The sequence below is a fragment of the Theobroma cacao genome, chromosome 7, assembly GCF_000208745.1.
Source record: "Theobroma cacao cultivar B97-61/B2 chromosome 7, Criollo_cocoa_genome_V2, whole genome shotgun sequence".
Lineage (NCBI taxonomy): Eukaryota > Viridiplantae > Streptophyta > Magnoliopsida > Malvales > Malvaceae > Theobroma > Theobroma cacao.
The window spans coordinates 3212897-3234680 of record NC_030856.1 but is presented as its reverse complement, the minus strand read 5'-3'; the positions used below and the strand labels follow the sequence as shown (position 1 = coordinate 3234680).

At 32.4% G+C, this 21784-nt stretch overlaps 1 protein-coding gene and 1 pseudogene across 1 annotated transcript; both read right to left on the bottom strand.

Annotated features, from left to right (window-relative positions):
* On the bottom strand, positions 9118 to 13504 carry LOC108662711 (annotated as a pseudogene).
* LOC18593710 ((+)-delta-cadinene synthase isozyme XC14) lies at positions 12980 to 15941 on the bottom strand. Its single transcript, XM_018124469.1, has 7 exons — positions 15768 to 15941; positions 15433 to 15694; positions 14638 to 15010; positions 14342 to 14560; positions 14031 to 14169; positions 13666 to 13914; positions 12980 to 13549 (listed from the first exon to the last, which is right to left on the bottom strand). The coding sequence occupies exons 1-6, from the start codon at positions 15900 to 15902 to the stop codon at positions 13714 to 13716; spliced, it is 1329 nt and encodes a 442-aa protein (XP_017979958.1). The 5' UTR covers positions 15903 to 15941; the 3' UTR covers positions 12980 to 13549; positions 13666 to 13713.

Genomic DNA, 21784 nt, shown 5'->3' with positions numbered 1-21784 from the left:
AATAACGGATAAAATATGATTTCATAATTATTATAGATTTTAATGGTCTCCTATAACATGCTATGGCCATACTTAATCCCTATGGCATAGGTCATAATCATAACAGAAACCATAATTAACCCAAGTGGTATGGGTCATAAGTATATTAGAAGCAACCATTGACTGTTCTGAACAGATATCACAAGTACCACTATTCTGTAAACGATGGTGCGGTTAGGAGATTGATCTCTAATCACATAACACATGTCGACATGGCCAACGTTTAACCCCCATTGGCAGGATCATAATATAGCCATACTAGGAGACAAAACAAAATATATTTTCTAATTATCCAAATTCACAAATTGATAATATTCACTTTCACAAAACATATATCGTGCACATCAAAAGCATATTTATTTCAAACTACATATTTATATATGTAATTACAAAGATAATCATATACACATATGTTAGATAAAATTCATCTTTATATTTCAAAATCAGAAATCGTATTTCGCAAAAGTTCACATTCTAAAATCTAACATACAAAAATTATATATATACATTTTGCATGCTCAACCGTATTTTTTTACAAATTATAGGACAAAACATATTATACATGATATAAAAAATTCAATTTCACATTGAGACTAATTTATAGGATGCAAAAACACCGAAGAGATATCAATCACTTACCTGATTTGTCAATTTCACTTTCAAGCAGCAAATCAGAAAATCCTCCTAGTTGCTTAATATTTCATGAAATATATATAAATATCAGAACTGTATTTGCAAACAAATTTGACAAGCAATTTTCTGTTAACCATCCTAAGCACTTAAGCTATATAGCAACCTCTATTGCAATTTAAAAACATTTTCAATTAATAAAGTAATATTTTTTTTGAGTTAATAAAAATCAAATAAAATTGAGAATTAAACTTAAATCATAAAATTAGTAAAGATTTTAATTTCTAATAGAAATATAATATCAATTTCATAATAAAAATCTTGTTTGTAATTTTTTTTCTATATTTTGATATTTTTATAAAATTTACTAACTTAAGAAATAAGTTTATAAAATATAAATATATATACTTTTAGACATAAAAAACTTTATTAGAAATCAAAATTCAATATTTATGAAGTTTAGAGCAGAATTTACCACATATTAATGAAAATCGAATTTTTAAAAAATTAAAAATAAATTTTTTATTTTCTAAATTTTTCAGAATCTAGATGGTCATTTGACTTACTTTGAGCTCCTATAACTCTTAAGCCGAATTATTTTCAGTGATAAAATCAACATCAATTTGCAGTATTCATATCATACTACAACAGAAAAATTTGTTCAAATTAAAAAGAACACAAAATATTCAAGTTTCGAAAGCAAAAATTCTAGAAATCATCACAGAAATACCCAGATTTATGTGTTTTCAGTATCAATGAGCCTAATTTGAGGTTTTAATTCTTTTAACACAGGAAGCCCCTAACCGAACCATTGATTCCAAATTAAACATCTCATTTCATATTACAAAAGTCCTAAAAAAAAGACTAAAAATGTTACCGGAATATGGAGTTCCAGTGATCCAAAATTGGATTGTCAAAACTGTTGAAAATCAGGTTCCCAATTAACTTTAAAAATCTGTATCTTCCAAACCACAAAACCAAATAAAATGTTACAAAAACCATTGGAAAGATCCTTTCAGTACTTTCCATTGGTAGCCATCATGCAACCGGAAAGTCACCGAAACAGTGCCAAATTTGAAAAAAAGTTAAGAAAACACAAATAATTTAGAACTTTTTGTACTCACACTATGAAAATACAACTCTAAACATACCTTAATCAACAATCCCTTGAATACTTTTCCCTTTTTTCTATCTTTCTTCTTCCTTAGTGTTAAGCTCTTATGATTGCCTATCATTTGAGTTTGATGAAATAAATTGACTTGAGCTTTTCTACCTTTTCTTTTAAAGGTGTTGAGATAAACTGATTACTTTTATTTTAAATATGATAAGATTAACTGACTTTTTTTTTTTAAATGTGCTAAGATAAGACTGACTGATTTTCTTTTAAACGTTATAACGTAATCTGACACCAACTAAAATATATCTACCCTATTTTCAAAAAGGTCATTTCCTCTTTTTTTTTTTAATAACCCTAAAGCTATATCTGCAATTATCAAATAAAGTGATATTTTTATTTTTATTTTATGTATTTATTTATTATTTTTTTGTGAAGGGTATTACAAATATATAAATATAACACATTTTTTTATAGAAAGAAAAACAAAAATAATTTATCCAATTTAAAATTACGATACTTTAGGAGATAATTCAAAAATACTGAGGCTCTATCGAAACCAATTTTTGCCTGACAAGTATGCATGAGAGTAACATCACCAAAAAGTTGACTGCCAAACTCGTTTGTGTTTTTTTTCTCTTCGATCAAACTCGCCCATTCCCCCAACAACATGACGTTGTCCAACTGACCGCCACCACCAGGCACGGTTGCTACCCAGACAGTGAAGGGGTAATTGTTTCATCAAGAACACTATCAGCTTCCTCAAAAGTATCAAAGTCATCTTCAACCACGTTTGTAGTACTCTCAAACTTATTGATCTTTTCATCATCCTTGAATTTGGTACAATCTTGATGAAAGTGTCATTTTTTACCACAATTTTGACAACTTTTCCCTTTTGCTCTAGATTTACTTTTTCTGTCTAAGTCTTTCTCTCTATCTTTTCCTCCATTCACAATTAGGTCTTCTGCTTGATTTTCATTCCGGATACCACCAACTTTCTTCTCTAATTTCTTGGAATTTCAATATGCCCTAACATCCTCAAAAGTGAAAGTGTCTTGGCCATATAACATAGTATCCACGAAGATTTCATACGATGGAGGCAAAAAACATAGTAGAATTAGGGCTAGGTTTTCATCCTTAATTTTAATATCGATATTCTTTAAATCAAGAATAACTCTATTAAATTCATTAATGTGGGTATTAACATATGTAACTTCACATATCTTGAGAGTATAAAATCATTGATTCATATAAAGTCGATTTGTCAAGGATTTGGTCATATAAATACTCTCGAGTTTAAGCCACACTACAACAGCAAATTTTTCATCTGTGACTTCTCTTGGCACCTCATTAGACAAAGCTTGGAGTATAGCATTATGTGTTTTTTTCATAAGGTCATCTTTCTTACCATCAGATAAATTCGAGAGATAATGACTATTCTTTAACCCCATAGGATCTTTTCATAGGGCCAAGTACAATAATCTTATCCTAATATAATTACGATATGTTATTCTAGTCTAACTAAATTTAAAAACTATCTTAACAAAGTATACTAGTTTAATTAGTATTAAACTATCCTAATCAAACTACAATTCAAGATTATCCTAACACTAGTCGTTCTAATTTTTAATGAACAAGGTGATGCTGGATTGTTACACGATGTTTTTTGAGATATGGTTCATGTCAATAACACCAATGGCAAATGCAAGCCAAGAAAGAGATGTAGGAGTATGGGTCAAGCTTAATGAGGTCCTACAGGTATGGCACTTGAACACATTCAAAACTATAGGTGAATGCTGGGGTGAATTTGTGGGGATAGATAGAGAGACATACAAGAGTTCAGGGTTTGACCAAGCTTTCATGTTAGTAGAAGTGTGAAGCAGAGCAATTATCCCAAACAAGGTTCACGTGAAAGCTGAGGGACACGTATACAACATTATGGTGAGCATAGTAGGGGCTGAAGGGATGTGCGAGTTGGAAAGTTATTCGAAAGGAAAAGAGGTCTTGCAAGTTATAGAGGAGAAAGCCCTAGCAAGTGGAGATCACAACGGTGATGGTGGCAAAGGACAAGAAAGGAAGAAAGAGCCAACGGAAGGGGAGCGTGTTGAGAAAGACAGCATCGGGTTTAGCAACTATCAGGCAAAAAAGGTGACCATGATAGGCCCGTTTGAATTAAAGCAAACAGAAGAAGATAGTAGCGACTATATGGATGGAGAGGATTACCAATTGACGTTTCCAAAAGAGATAATCTATAGGTTACAAGAAATAGGTAATGAGGCAGGTGAGGGTGACAGGTTTGAAAAGAAGCAGATTAGTGAAGTGAAAAAGAAATGAGATGGAGACTGGCATCGAGCTCGAGATCTACGAAAAGATGGGAAAAAATGATAGTGGCGTGAAAGTTAAGGAGAGGTTAAAGGTGGATAGGACAACAGTCCAAGACGAAGGCAAGTAAGAGAGGGAGTCTTGTAGAAGTTTAGGTCAAGCAAGAGAAATGGATAAAAGGGAGGAGAGGCTAATGAAAATAGGGGAACAAATAATGAATAAGGGCTCAAAAATAACAAGCCTAAGAGATAAACAAGTGAAAGGTAACAAGCCTGAGTTAGTAAGGCAAAGCCCTGGGCAATGAAAGGATTAGAAAAGCTTAATTTGACAATGGGTAAGAGAGACAATGAAAAAGATAGGCTGATTCATGGACAAAATGATGGCAAAATGGGCTACAAAGTAAAAATGGGGGCACATGGAGGTTGTGCAAGAATGGGGATGTAACCAGGGGCGGCTCAATACTTTTAAAAGCTTAAAACGAATAAATGAGACTTTTATTGAGAAAAAAATTTAAAATGAGTTTTTTTTATTGAAATTAAAAAAAATTACCATTAGTTGAATATCATTAAAAACATATTACATGCATTGAAAATAGAAAAAATAATTGAGAATTATGAGCATTATGAGAATTGAGAAATGATAAAAAATAAAAATTTATTGAATACATAATTGAGAAAATGACAGAATATGTAATTTTATTAATTATTTTGATTTTTATATAAATGAGAAAGGATAAATAATTGAGAATTAATAGAAAGTAGGAAGTGAAAGAAAATAAATATTTAATAGATTTAATTTAAGAAATATTTATTAATTATTTTAATTTTTATATATATTTAATATAATTAATTATATTACATAAAATTATGAAGCTTATAAAATTATGAGGCGGGCTTTGGTGGCTTTATGCTAAAGCCGGCCATGCCGGGTTGCAACCCCAGAGATAGAAGAACAAGGTTGCGCAAAGGTTTGGAAGAGAATAGAGGAACCCAAATGGAAAAGGATCTGAAGGGAAATGGAACCAGGCAAGGGAAGAACGATGATTGTGAAGGTAAAGGAAGCGAAGAAAAGATTATGAAGGGCGATGATGGGAGAGAAGACATCGGTGATAAGAGGACGACAAACAGTCGGAATTCAGAGGATGATGGGGAAGAAAATGAAGAAATTGGTAGAAAGATTGGGGAGGAATGGGATAAAAGTAAGGTGAGACGAAGTAGAAGAGGGAGAAAGAGTGTCCAAAAATACTCCCCGGATCCGATGGGTGAACAAGGAAGCAAAGGGAAAGGGCAGAGCCGAATGAAAAATGGAAGTGGGTGTAAGAAGAAAGGAGCAATGATACCAGGGACAAGCTCCAATAATACAAGAAGAAGGCGTGGCAAAGGGTTGAAGGAAGAGCTATTGGGTCAAAACAGTAGTGGAAGAAAGGCAGTGGAGGAAAGTTCGATCTTAGATGTTGATTTTAAAGGACGAATTGGGAATTGAGCAAAAAGTTGGGTTTAGCCTCTGTTGTAGATAAGGAGGAGGTCATACAAAGGATTGTGGAGCTTGAAATGGCAGATCGAGGAGGGGAGCGCCAAACAGTCCTAGACGCTTAATAAGACAATGGTCAGGTACATTGGACTTTTTGCTCTACAAAAAATGAAAAATGGAGAAGAGAGAAGAGTGTGAGGAGCCTTATTGCTGCTAGCTCTAATATTTAAGGCCACTAAAATGAAATCAATGATGCATGTGTGCTGCCGTGGGAGAGAATGTTTGGCTTCACAAGTGGTGGGTTAGCACGTGCCATTTGTTGAGTTTGTGTGATGATGGTTCTCTTGAGTTTTTGTGTCTTGGCTTTCCCTTTGAACCTGGTGATGACGCGTTTTGCTCATGTCAAGATGTTTTGCATGGAGATGTTTGAAGGCATTCAACTACGCTGCCATGATGGATGCAAGAATGCTACCAGGGCTTCTGAGATAGGGAATGATTCCCATATTGATATGCTCAGGTCAAGGGACGTCAACCACAACTCTTTCTTTGGGACGGAGCGAATACTTGATGCTTTTAAGTCAACGCAACATGTTTGGATTAGTTTCTTTTGGGTTATTGGTAGTGATATTGTGTCTCCTTCTGTTTTGTTTCGGTGTAGTTTTCATGTATGTTTTAGTATCAGGTTTAGAATTAGTTGATAATTTGATGAATGGGTAAATACATTTGGATTAGGATTAATTGATAATTTGATGAATGGGATAGGTCTTTGTTTGCTAGGGGTTCGATTTTCCCATGATAATGCTTTTATCGTTTTGAGTAGTTTTATCTTTTTGTAATTGTACTACTCTTTTTCTCTTCTAGTTCGACTTTCTGTCACTGGAAGTCTTTTAGCTATAAAGTTTAAAACTTGCTATGATATGCAAGTTATTAGAATTAATAAAATTTTTGCTTTTTTATTTAAAACATCACCAATAATTTTAATTAAACAATATCTATTTAATTAAATGTAGGAGTAGAACTAACTAAAATCAAATATGATAATCAACATTTAATCAAATTAATATAATCACGTTCAATGTTATAGTTCTAAACGATATGCCATATAAACAATAAAGAAATCTTTTGGATGCATCGATATTAACAAAATTGGATGATTTTGATTTGTAAAGTAGCTTGGGCATGGTCTTTATTTCTATGGTTTGGTGAAAATTTCGATGATATTGATACAATTGGAGTTCCGGACGGCTGGCTTTTTCCCAAGAAACCTTTCCTTCGTCTAGAGGCTTAATATAACTATATCAGTTCACTTGTCATACATCACAATTTTCATTTTGTTATCATTTATAGAAATTTTTTTATTTATGTGTGTAAATAGAGGTTACATAAAATTTAAAATAAATAAATCATTTAATTGTTTAATTTAATTGGCATAAGATGTATCTTAATTTTCAAAAATTGAGTACTTGAAATTAATGTCGATAAAAAATTATAAAAAAAATTTCGAAACTTAACATTACTCACTTTCGAAACAGATGAATTTTCCAACTGAATTAATTATTGTTGATAGATTGCTTATGTAATTTTATTCATGAATTGTTATACACTAAAACAAATGGAAGAAACTCTCATTTCCCCAATAATGCTAATATGAATTGAACAAAAATTTGAGAAAGTAGGAGTGAATTATGAGGTCACTTGTCCTACTCTCCTCCATTATTGTATTGTCCTCATAACTTTCTTTCACAAGGGCAACAAAATCTTATCTATTTTTATGTCTCAAGGCAGAGAGAGTAGTATGTGTTTTGCTACTTTGCTAGCAAGCTTAACACTTCTTATTTTTCTATACATTTTTACATAGTAACATATTTGCTGTAAAGTCCATTCAGTTGGTTCCCAAAAATATAGTAGCATATTTGATGTAAAGAAATAGACACTTAGACACGTGGCTTTTTAGCCTTACAAAATACAAGCAAAACGACATAAGAAGTGGCATTTAAGCCAGCATAAGAATTAAAAACAAAACGATAAGACTTTAGGCATTTTACTCACTCATTAACTGGAGGAATAAAACGACACTGTACACCTATTTCCTTTTTTCCTTCAACAGGCTATTGATTCGTGCCCAAACTCATTGTTCTTCTTCTTCTTTCTTTATCAGCCGGAATCACTGAGTTCTCAACAACTCCACTCTTGTAAAAATGAATCCATCAGCTCTAAAGGCCTTCCTTTCTTCCAGAGTCTCCATGCCAGATACAAATTATAAACATCTTGTTATTTTTCGGTCATGTACATTGGCAAGTAAAATCTTTATACTTACATGCCCAATAAGGTTAAGGCTTTGGTTAGGTTGGTAGAACCCTCTATTTTTCATCCCACATATTATCTCCAAAACCAGTATTCCAAAGCTAAAAACATCTGATTTTACTAAGAATTGCCCATCAAATGCATATTCTAGTGCCATATAACCACTACAGAAAACGATGAAAACAAAAGACATAAATAAAATTAAGTGGTAGACTCATGCACCAGAAAAGGGGGGGAAAACCACTCGCTATGTTCTAACAACTCTGCTTGTGTTGCCCTCAGTTTGGTCTCCTCCAAATGTCCTAGCCAGGCCGAAGTCTGAAATTTTTGGGCTCATCCCACTATCAAGAAGAATGTTACCAGTTTTAAGCTTTCTGTGTATAATCCTCAACCTTAAATCATGATGCAGATAGACAAGGCCCCGAGCAATGCCACATATAATATGATATCTCTTGGACCAATCTAATAGCTTGCTTCTTGTTTTACGAGACATGTATTGGTTGTCACATAAGCTAATATCCACCAAAAAACTTTTGAAGTAGGCAATTGGGCAAAAAGATACGATATACTTTTGATAAATTTACACCAGTCATAAAGAACTTTGTTTTATAGTGCTTAGGATTCAATACCGAAAATGAAGAAGTCTAAGCTTTTGTTTGGCATATATTCATAAACCAGCATTCTTTCCTCTCCTTGAATGCAGCATCCAAGAAGCTTTACAAGATTCCAATGTTGAAGTTTGGCTATAAGTGCTACTTTTTGAACTCATTTGACCCTTGTCCTGAGCTTCTCAAAAGCCTCTTCACAGCAATTTCTTGTCCATCTTCCAGAGTACCCTGTTAAAAGTGTGCTAACAGAATTGTTACAATATGCTAAAAAAAAACGACTTTGTTATTGTTCTAGTGGTTATTTTCACTAGTTTGTTGCAAATTGAGAAGTCATTGGTGGCTTTAGCTCTTAAAGCTAAGCACAAGCGACAAGCTTCAACTGGAATTGAAATCATTGGTCCAGTATAAAAGTTCCAAGGGTACATCCTGTATCCAACATCCAATAAAGAGAATTGGGATCTCTTTGTTGTCAAGATTGCATTTAGTGCAGTTGCCAGTTCCAGTGCATTTTCAGGAAGAAATTGATTCATAGCGTGTGCAATTACTCCATGCAAAGTGACAACATTCAATTCTTTTCAACACAGTGATCCAAATAACTTTATTGAATTGCTTCATGATTGAAGTTTTTTCCTATGCCTCCCAGTCAACATACTCCAACTCATCAAATATCTCCAAATTTGGTCTCTGATCATGGTTACTGGGCCAAGTGAAACACATGTCCATAAACATGCCTTGACCAAAAGATTTATGGGCCCACAAACCCAAAAGGCCCAACTTAGAAACTCGCTTTAGCTGTACCTTACTCCATGCTTGGCCGAGTAATGGTGGCAGAGACAATTTAACATCTGAAATTTCATTCCGGTTTATAACTTCTAACTAGTTATAGACATGCATAAAACGACAAAAAACTACCATATATTATTCTTTTATTACACTGAGAAATTCTAACAATCTATCAAAAGATTTCAAATTCATGACAGTTTGAACAATTTTGTTTCTTATTTATTCCACATCAATTTTTTCTCGAATCCATGTGAGGACCAACATCAGAACCCCAGCCGATGGCCTCACCAATTCCTGATTTATATCCTTCCAAGCGTTTTCAATTTGCTTGTTCAACTCATTGCATGTCTTTTTTATGATTGAGTTATATGTAATATATTTTTTTTTATAATTGGAAGAAAAGGATTCGAATTTTATTTTTTAGACAAGAAATCATATATCAACCCATAAACCAAATATTTGAATACAAATTATGTGCAATATTTTAATATTTAATTTTTTACCTTGTGTGAAACAATATCGTCCATGAGATGGGCAATTATGGAAGAAGCTCTGACAATCGTAGGATTGTTAGGTGCCCATTGAGAGATCTCTTTGGTCACAACGTCTCCCGTTCCAACAAAAGATGTGACTGTCACCATGATGCAGCCAGAAGAAACTAATGCGTTGGTCATGTAATCCTCCACTGTTGGTACATAGTTTTCATGGTACCATTTGGCCTCAACAAATAAGCTTGAGATAATTGTTTCATCTGGGAAATGACAAAAACCAAAGAGGGCATGTTATCTGCTTTTGTGGTCCTAATAATTCTTCAAGTCTATTGTTAGCATGTATATGAAATCTTACATCCTTTTCTTTTGTGGTCCTAATAATCTTTATTTATTTCATATGAAAAAAAGCTTAAATGAGATAAGAGTAGTGTCAATTTACTGCTTCTTTTACGTATTGGACACGGTATGATTTTTCTTGCTTTGTCCTCACTTCCTCCATTTCTTCATAAACGTCTAAGAGTGTCTTGTAGAACAATTTCATATATACCGGGAGTCGATCCATACAGTTAGTATCCCACGTGAAATTCAATCAAATTCTAATGTTGAAGTTATCAAAGAAGCTAATCGCAATATAGTTATATATTTCTGACCTCTCAATTGCATTGGTAAAGAGTTGAAGTTCTTCAAATGTGCCATATGCATCATATATATCATCCATAGTTGATGCCATGACTATTGCTTTTGTCAATATCTGTCTAGCAAAGGAGTTTTGAGGCTCAAAGAACACTCCCAATATCCAAAAGTAACCTTCAACAAATCTATCTCTTGCAAAAGGTAGTTTTCTCGCAAAGTCTAAATCTTTCCACCACCTGAAATAAAACCATTAGAACATCTATGGTACTTTATTATTCATAAAGCAATTCATATATAAGGATTAAGGAGTTAATCACCTTGAGATATTGCTTAGCCCTTCCTTGTGCAGATTTTATAATCAGTTGAAATCCGACTTTGCAAACTTCAGTAACGTTTTGTCATGTGAACCATCTTCTTGATTGTACTGTTTATAGGATTTTCGTGTCAGTAAGGAATTGTTTGAATATCATACAAACCAAAACAAAGCAAATGAAAAAGCAATTCAATAATTCATTGTATGTATATCTGCACGTTGATTATATCTATAACACATTTTTGTATAAAAAGAAAAACAAAAATAATTTATTAAATTCAAAATTACGAAAGGAGACAATTCAAGAATATTAAGGCTCTGTGAAACTTAAGCACCAAACAGTAACACCTTATCACCTGGCCGAGAATATTGGGACTCTATGAAAACCATTTTTTCCAACGAGGTGGCAAAAGAGTTGTCTTTTTTGAGAAGTATGCATGAAAGTAACATCACCAATAATTTTAACCAAACAGTATCTATTTAATGTAAGACTAGAACTCACAAAAATCAAATATGATAGTCAACATTAATCAAATTAAGATAACCACGTTAAAGTCGATGTTACAGTTCTGGACAATATGGGACATGAACAGTAAAGAATCCTTTGGATGCATCGATATTGACAGAAATTGGATGACTTTGATTTGTAAAGTAGCTAGGGCATGGTCTTTATTTCCATGGTTTGGTGAAAATTTGGATGATATTGATACAATTGGAGTTTTGGACGGCTGGCTTTTTCCCAAGAAACCCTTCCTTTGTCCAGAGGCTTAATAATTACATTAGTTCACTTGTCATACATCACAATTTTCATTTTGTTATCATTTATAGAAATTTATTTATACGTGTGAATAGAGGTTACATAAAATTCAATGTAGTTAAATTGTTCAATCTTCCAATTTAATTGGAATAATATATATCTTAATCTTCAACAATTGTGTATTTGAGATAAATGTCGATAAGAAATTCTAAAAGATATTTAAAATTTACATCACTCATTTTCCAAATAGATGAATTTTTTGACTGAATTAATTATTGTTGATAAATCATTTATGTAATTAGTTAATGAATTGTTATACACTATAAAAAAATGGAAAAAACTCTCATTTCCCAACTAATGCAAATATGAATTGAACTAAAATTTGAGAAAGTAGGAGTGAATTGTGGGGTCACTTGTGCTACTCTCCTCCATTATTGTCCTCATAACTTTCTTTCACTAGGGCAACAAAATTTTATCTATTTTTATGTCTCAAGGTAAAAAGAGTAGTACAGTAAAATTTTTATAAATTAATATTCAGATAAATTTATAATCATGATTAAATAATATTTTTGACTGGTCCTGATTTGAGATCAACATGGTAAATTAGTAATTTGATAAATTTAAAAGATAATATATTTTAAAAAGAACATATAGATCCCATTTAATATATAAATTAATAATCTTTCTATACATCAAAATTATATATATATATTATAGTATATATGCACACATNCGACTCAATTATGAGGCCTTTATAAAATATGATTCAAATGTTTTCTTTTTCTTGAAATTGATATATCCTTAGACATCTCATCTATAACTTTTCTTAGTGCATTAAGAAACTCTAGTATAGAGTTCTTGTATTGTAAAAGAAAATTATGTAATGTGATTGTTGTTTTGAGTGCATCTTTGCACGAGATAGATTCCAATATAAAACTTTCGTCTTCGACTTCATCTTTTTTATCATTTCCCATAACATTCTCAATAAATTACTCGTCACGAATAATGATAATCCGTAATTCGGTAATTAGGTAATATTCATATAATCCCAATACACAATACATGTATTAAATTCAATATTTTGACAAAAAATTAAAAAATATATTGATAAATTAATTTTTTATTAATTATTGTATAAATTAATAAATTATTAACTTATCGATTAAATAATATCTCGATTAATTAATAAATTTTTATAATCCCAAGAGTATTAATTTATGGAGATTTTACTATATATCTTTTACTACTTTGCTAGCAAGCTTAACACTTCTTATTTTCTATACATTTTTACATAGTAACATATTTGATGTAAAGTCCATTCGGTTGGTTCCCAAAAACAGCTGATGCTACATCACTTGATGGATAACTAAATTTAATCAGGATGAGAAAAAAAAAAGTAAATTTAATCAAAGTATAGGGAAAAAAAATATCATTCATATTCATGCTGACATTTAATCAATGTAAAGAAAGACCAAATGAGTTGAAAAAACGAAGTAAAAATAAACACCATCATGCTTAACTGTGCTAATGTCTATGCATTGATGATGCTAAGAGTGTAGCATAGGTGACAATCATTCACCTCTGGCCTTAGTACAAGATGATTTCGCCTTTTGCCTTATTATAAAATTACAGTTCCCTACATGCATAACCTAAACATGGTAATACACAAACAACCAAGCAAGCAAGCAAATACTCCTCAATCTTCACTGCGTGAGAACCCATTTCGGCAAAGCCCAATTTGGTTCTACTTTATTTCTATATATATAACTCTATCATTTCCAACATAACTCAAATGGGGAGTGGATCAATCAGCAATGAAGTGATGTGGCTTTTGAGTTCTTCCCCCACATGCGTATATGTATCTGATCCGTCCTTGTAAAGGAGCTGTATTACACGTGAAAGATTGAGAGCACGGATGAGAACTGGCTCTGGCACTGCTGTAGGTTTCAAGAACTCTTCATTTATATCCTTCCAAGCATCCTCAACTTGCTTCCTAAACTCATCGTATGCCTCTTCTTCTAAGACCCCATATTGTTTCATGTAGCACTCAACGGCCGAAGGGGCATGCCTTCTCTCTTGCTCAAACTACAATCCACGTAATTTTTAAATTAATAGAGTTGTTCATCTTCTTTTATTTCGACAAATTAAGTTTTTATATTTTTATTAAATGCAATAAAATGCAAGTAGATATATAGTGATACCTTGTGGGCGGAAGTATCATTCATCAGCCTATTAATTATCGATGAAGCTCAAACAATCTTAGGGTCGTTTGATGCCCAATGAAATGCCTCTTTTGGTATGATATCTCCCATGCCAACCAAGGACGTCATTAATAGCATATAATAACCACAGGATTTTAATGCAATAGGCATATACTCCTCCATTGTTGGTGTGTAATTTTCATGGGGCCACTTCGCCTCCGCAAAGTAGGCTTGAACTAGTCTTTTCATCTAAGGAACAAAAATCAGCAAACATTGTCATAAACCCAATTTAATTAGCATGCATGCAGGTGATTGCAATATAAATTCAAGAAAATTATATACAGTGGAGTTTGGATGCAATATACTTCTTCTTTCGAATGTTGAACACGGTATAATTTCCCTTGTTTGGTCATCACTTCTTCCATTTCTTCATAAACATCTAAGAGTGCCTTATAGCATAATTTCATGTAGTCTGGAAGCTGATCTATGCAGCTGATATCCCACCTGCATGCAATTGAATTTAAAGGGTTATGCCTAGGCAATAATGTCAGTTAAAATTCTACTACCCTTTCATTTCTATTATGTTTATTTTGACTATTATTTTTAACAAAATTATAAAATTATAAAATTTGAAGTTATAGTAGTGGATGTTATTATGCTTGTGAGCCATGATAACCTCGCAATTGCACTTGCAAAGAGCTCAAGTTCTTCAAACGTGCCATATGCGTCATATATATCATCTATAATTGATGTCATGGCAATTACTTTTGTCATCATCCTTCTAGCAAGGGAGTACTGGGGCTCAAAGTACACTCCCAAGACCCAGAAGTAATCTTCCACCACTCTATCTCGTATAAAAGGTAGTTTATCAGAGAACTCAAAGTCTTTCCACCACCTGAAATATTAAAAGCATTAGTACATAGTTCAACTCTAGCCTATAATTTGTTGTTGCCCGATGGCAAAATCAATTACCTATAGATCTCGCTTATCTCCTTCTTGTGCAAATACTGTAACAAGTTGAAATCCAATTTTGTGAACTTCAATAAAGTTTCATCATGCAAAGCACATGCTTGATACGTTGGAATGTATCTCCTAGCTTCCAACCTTGGCAAGTTCTTGCGGATGGGCGATTTTAGAGCACTAGCAACCTCTGCTGAGAGAGGGTACTCTACCACTGTTTCTACTAACCTTAAATGAGAGGTGGTGAAAGCAAGAGCTTCTTCAAGTATGTTTTCTCCATGTACTCGCAGGTGTGCAGCTTCATACAATTCTAGTAAGCCTCTCACATCACTAATTAAGGATGCCTTGAAGTTTCCTTTCTCATCTTTGAACTTGTTGAATGATTCTGCTCATATCGCCAAATGTATTTGAAATAATATTAATAATTGAAGGGAAGTGGAGGTTTTGTAGAGAAATTGGTCTCACTGATTAAAGAATAATTTTTTTGTCAATTAATTTTTCGAGATTGTTCATTTGGTAACTCAATTTTGAAAAATAATGTTTTAGTCATCAACTTTAAAGAGTGTTATCGTTTTGGTCACTTAGTCGTTAAAAGATAATTAAGTCTAGTGACATTCCACGTCACTATACCTTGATTAAATGACATAGCCATACTTGATAACTAAAATAATAAAACTTATAAGCGTTGATAATCAAAACATTATTTTTTTCAAAACTGAGAGCAACACAAAAAATCTTGAAATGTCGGGCGACGAAAATAGTAATTTACTCAACAATAAAAAGGTTCTAAAACAAAGTAATGCTTACCACACTGAATGTTAAAGCCATGCTCTCTTAGCAATCGAAATCGAAGAGATGTAATGTAGAGATCATTGCCATCACCGTTGCAATCACCATATATATTCTCTAAAGCATCTTCTATCTCCTTCTCAAAATGATAAGCCACACCTAAGCGTTGCACTGCATCAATTAAGAGCAACTTTTGGGATGGTTTGTCCATAGGTGTGGTCAACATTCTCTGTACTTCTTGCTTCAATTCTTCATGTAGTTTAGTTGTAGCATCCATATTCTGTGCAAGTGCAAAAGCTTTTTATCAATTACATGGATTAAACATTTAGCAGAAAAAGAAAAGAGTAGTATACCATTTCAGGACATGTGTGGAAACGATCTCCCCAAATGCTAGGAGGAAAACTGGCCAAGGGACGATTCTCAATCGACTTGGCATCATGATCATCAGAGGAAGTAGAAGCAGGTTTTGAACAAACTTGGGAGGACATTTCTTTTACTAGCTTGCAGTGTAGTGGTGAGATTGCTAGTTGTTCGTATTTATAGAGGCTTCAATGGTAACACACTGGCGTGGTAACGCTGTAACCACTCGTTCCATCCCTGTGGGGATAAGCAAGGTTACGGAATTGAGTAATCCCACGACTAATAAAATCATTTATGGCTAATCAAAAAAATATATATATCGCACAGTAACAATAATTTCGTCGTCATTGCTTACGTAACAATAATGTCTTCTTGATCGTTTTTACACATGTGGTGGATGGGTTTTTGTGGTTGCATTTTATAAACTATTTTGATGTTTTATGTAACATGGTACTAAGCACCATTAGGTGTGCATAAAGTCCAATAGTACTAACTGCCACTAGGTACTAACTCCTTTTGCACATGAATCTAAACCACCAACTAAGGGTTGACCTTTCCACTGTCTCTTCACTGACATTTAGTGCAAATCTATTATTGATTGAGAAAAAAGCCAATAACATCATGATTTAGTAAAAAATAAATAAATTCCACCGTCAAACACATCAAAAGGTAAGATGAAGTATCATATCTTATCTCAGCAAAGAAATACTATTAATTAGTGTAAAATAGTTTTTTTTGTCTCTTAAATATGTGATATCTTCTAAATATTAGCTTATGATCCAAAAAAATTATAGGCAACACTCGTACGAATAGGATAATTTGCCTAAAATTATTACCAATGCTACCAACAAAATTGGTAATATTAATAAAGTCAAAAAGAAAAAATGAAAAAAAAGATCTGTCAAACACGTACAATACATTACTTGATTCTTTACTATCTTTTCAGTCAAAATTTTGATGGAAATAAAGACAATGGCCAGTGAATTAATTAATTTTTCTACCTACAAATTATATCATACGATGCATCAAAAAAATATAGCTAAACACCAACCTAAATATTAAATTTTTTTACAGTTTATATCACAGATCGTACACAACTGTAACATCGGTTTGATTTTGATTAAACGTTGTCTTAATTTGATTAAACGTTGATTAGTATATATGATTTTGATTGGTTCTTTACTCTCCCACTTAATAGAATTTGGTCTCCAAATTCAGAATTCTCAAAGCTTCAAGTCTTGTCCAACTCTTGATTAAATGTTACATACAATCTTCCTCTAACAGAGTTCATCTTTGCAATCTAACAACATCCCACAAAACTTCACATAATCATGTAACCACTAACAATTTAACATAAATCCAAATCTCTAACTGGTTTTGAACAAACTTGGGATGACATTTCTTTTACTAGCTTGCAGTGTAGTGGTGAGATTGCTAGTTGTTCGTATTTATCGAGGCTTCAATGGTACTTTAATGATTTACGAAGGCTCCCCAATCTTATTAACACACCGTGGCGAGGGAACCCTGTTTGCCACTCGTTCCATCCCTGTGGGGACAAACGTTATGGAATTGAGTAATCCCACGATTAATGAAATCATTTATGGCTTATAAAAAAAATATCGTACATTAACAATAATTCCACCGTCATTGCGTACGTAACAATAATGTCTTCTTGATCGTTTTTAGGCATGTGGTGGATGGGTTTCTGTGGTTGCATTTCATAAAGTATTTTGATGTTGTGGGATCTTGTGTTCCTATTTTTTGGAAGAGTGGCCCTGCATGTTTTTGTTTCTTATAATGTCCAATGGTACTCAGTGCCACCTTGTACGAACTCCTTTTGTTCTTGGATCTAACCCCCAACTAAGGGTAGATCCTTCCACTGTATCTTCAGTGACATTTCCTACAAATCTATTACTGATTGAAAAAAAAAACAATAACGACATCATGATTTAGTAAAAAATAAATAAATTCCACCATCAACAACATCAAAGGTAAGATGAAGTATCATATCTTATCTAACGAAAGAAATACTATTAATTAGTGTAAAATAAATTTTTGTTGTCACTTAAATATGTGATATCTTCTGTATGTTAGCTTATGATCCAAAAAGAAAATTATAAAGAACACTCGTACGAATAGGATAATTTGCCTAAAATTATTACCAATGCTACCAACAAAAATGATAACATTAATAAAGCCAAAAGGAAAAATAAAAAAAAAAATCCGTCAAACACGCACTATATATTACTGTATTCTTGACTATCTTTTCAGTCAATAAAATTTTCTTTAAACCTTGTACTCACATTAAATACTTGATTCTTTACTATCTTTTGAGCCAATAAAATTTTCATGGAAATAATGACCATGGTCAGTGAATTAATTAATTTTTCCGCCTACAAATCATATCATTCAATGCATTATTATTTATGTTGCAGATCGTATACAATTATAACATCGATTTTAACGTGATTGTCTTAATTTGATTAAACGTTGGTTATTGTAGTTGATTTTGGTTAATTCTTATCTTATATCTAATGAAATATATTTTTTTTTAAAGTCATTTTTGTTGACCTCATCACCGACATGTCATTTCAAATATCTAGCTTAGATTGCAAGAGACTCTCATAGCATAAACAGTCAGTAAGGATGGAAAAACCCTGCGTAATTTCCAAAATGATGTTATTTTTATGCATATTCTAGGGAAAGATAACTTTTTGTAACGATTTATCATAAAAACATGATGCGTGTGAACAAAAGTTACATAAAATTCAGAGTAGATAAATTGTTATGTATTTTAATTATCTCCAAGAATTGTGTATTTAGAGATTAATGTCAATAAGAAATTATAAAAAAGATTCGAAACTTACATCACTCACCTTCCAAACAGATGGTTTTTTCTCTGAAACTTACATCACTCATTTCAAGACAAACCGATTTTCCAACGAAATCAATTATTGTTGATAAATTGCATATGTAATTAGTTGAGAAAATTGTGAGGAATAACCTTCTCGATGAGGTTACACTTGAGCATTTAGCTCATTGATTGGTACATAATCCACCTGCCTAAAGAGCAGGGTTCGAATCCCCCTTCCCCCAATTATAAAAAAAGAAAAAAAAAACCCTCTTGATAAGGTTATTTCAAAAATAGTCATTAAAACAAATTTAACTGTTTTTACTCAAAGTATGACATGAGTTGACAAAAATACCCTTGAAGATATTTCAAAGAAAATAATCTCGCGATTTTTGTCTCTTGCCATTCAGACAAATTAAATGCTCTCTTAGCTCCCTCAGGTCGCTCAGCTCTCTCAACTGTATCAGGTCTCTCAACTGCCCCAATTCTTTCAGATATCTCAACTCTATTAGAACTCTGAGCTCTCCCAACTTTCTCAACTCCCCTAGCTTTCTCAAATACCTCAGCTCTATCAAATCTCTAAGCTCTCCTAGTTTTCTCAACTCTCTTTTGCCATACAAGCCTCTCTAATTTGAGTACCATCGGCATCGTGCTCTGGTTTGTCTCTCGTCATCTGGTTATATCATCGGCGAGATACAGACTCAAGAGTATAGATGACATTAAGGTATGTTATTTGGTTTTTTATTTTTGACAGAATTGCAAGTTTATGGAAAACCCATTCCATTCATTTCTTTAAATTTGTTTGTAAATTAAAATACTGTTCAGAGTTGTTATATGCCAGGCCTTTATTATATGGCATACAAGCAAAATAATAATTAAAATGTAAGGAAGATAACATTGCAGCATTTGATTGACAAGTACTTTGTTGGAAATATAATGTTAATTTTCACAATTACCCTTATTTGATAAAATGCAAGTTTAATATACTTGTATTTTTTATTGTTAATTTTTATATAATATCATCTCTTAAATATATTTTTAATCTCATATATTTTATTTTCATTTCTTATTATATCTTATATATTTTATTTTCATTTCTTTAATATAATTTTTTATATTATATATTTTATTTTAATTTCTTTTACCTATTTTATATAAATTTTAATTTATTATATTTTATTTTAATTTAATTTCTAATTCTTATACTATATATTTTATTTTAATATTTTTTATTTCGATTATAACATTACAAAATGTTTTTAACAAAGTAATAAAGTTGAAGGGTAAAAATGTCTTTAATAATATTTCAGAGTGTAATGTAATGTGATTGCATTGGTTTTGAACTGCAATCACATTACATCCCTTAGCTGTAATGTGATTGCATTATAATCTTACATTACAGTGGTCTGTTGCAAAATAAGCACTGCAATATAATTTAATTGGACACATAGTAGGGAATGTGTTCACACTTTGCTCATCTCGCTATCTAAATGCAAAATACAAGCAAAGTCTACATGTAAGTGTACACGATTGCTACAAGTAATATAGTGATAAGTTGAGTTTGTCAATCCCTCGAGGAGTTGGTTTGCTAGTTGTTGCTAATTACTAAAATTAAAATAAGTTAATTTTATCCAAACACTAAATTTTGATAAATAATTAAAAAGTAATCTAATTAACTAATTCTAATCTAAGAAAGGAAAATAATAAATTGAGGTAGAAGTAATGGTTTAATAGTCTAGGAATATGGTATCCTTTAATATTTCTCTTGGGATTGTGTTTGCTTAATTACTTAATCTTAATGAAAGTTGATGCTAGTCTAGAATTCTAAAGCATGTGTAACTTAATTGTCTAACTTAATTGAATCACATCTATAGGAAACAACTAAATTAAGTTCTTTATTCCAAGGTTTTAAAAATTGACTATATGTGGCAACTAGGTGTATATCTACCCTAATTGCACATCAAAACACTTAAATTCATTTCTAAGTTTAGTGAACACACGTTACCCAAATCAAGGTTTAATTAGACTAACTCTCTCAAGTATCATTTAAATACGTAAACATATTTAAATGGTGATCAAGTAAATAAATGGGCAATAAATTTAGATTTGAATAAACATCGATGTTCTAAAAATAAATAATAAACCAACACAATATCCAAGCTACATATTAAAATCCGTCATAATCCTCGGTTAAGAACTCTAGCTCAATATACTCAAAAGGCAAATAGACATATCAGCAAAATGAAACATTGTTTTATAAAAAGAGTTAGAGAGAGAAACTCAAATCTAGTGTGAGAAATTGTTTGGTGCAGTTTTTTTATATTTCAAAGCTCTTGATTCCTTTTCCCTTTTCCCATTTTGGTTCAAGCCTCATTTTTCCCAAAGTGATCTCTGAATTCTTTTTGCTTTTCTCCCTAAAAAACTCACTTTTTATACTCCTTTAACTGACCCTTTGACCTGAAAAATTGGAAGGTCCAGATTGTATAAAATTGAAGTTGACGCTACAGCGCTGAAAGTTTGGTGTGGTAATGCCGAGCTCACTGCCTAAGACATTGTTGCTTGGCCTGGGGGAGCCGTGGTGCTAGAAGCATGGCACCTCGGCGTTGAAGCTTCTGTTTTGCCTTATGCTAGTGGTGTTGGACGATGCTGCAACATTGGAAGCTCAACGCTGCAGCGCTGTTCTTGCTGCTTTGTGAGGAGCTGCTGGCTGATGTGGGCAGTGCTGCAGGGCTGTGCTTGCTGTTTTGCTTCTTACTCCTTCAACTTCAATGCTCTCTTTTACTGCAACTCAGTTAACTTCCTCTCATTTTTTTACCATGCTCCATTTTGAACTGGGTGAAGTGCTAAATATCAAAGTTGTATCCCTTCCACTTATCTTTCCATAGGTCCAAGAATCATATCTATTGGAGTTTTGTAGCTCAAGATATGCTTCAATTACTGCAGCATCATTTGAGGTCAACTTAAGCGAAAGTGTATGATCCTTTGCCAATTTGACTTCCAATCTTTTTTGCACCTTCACCAACATATAGCACAATCAATAGAAGGTATAAACAAGACTTAATAACATGGATATAAACTCAAATTACTTACTTAAAATCCTAAGGTATGCATGAAGTAAATACTAAGAAAAACATAAAAACAAGGTCTAATTTTTTTTGA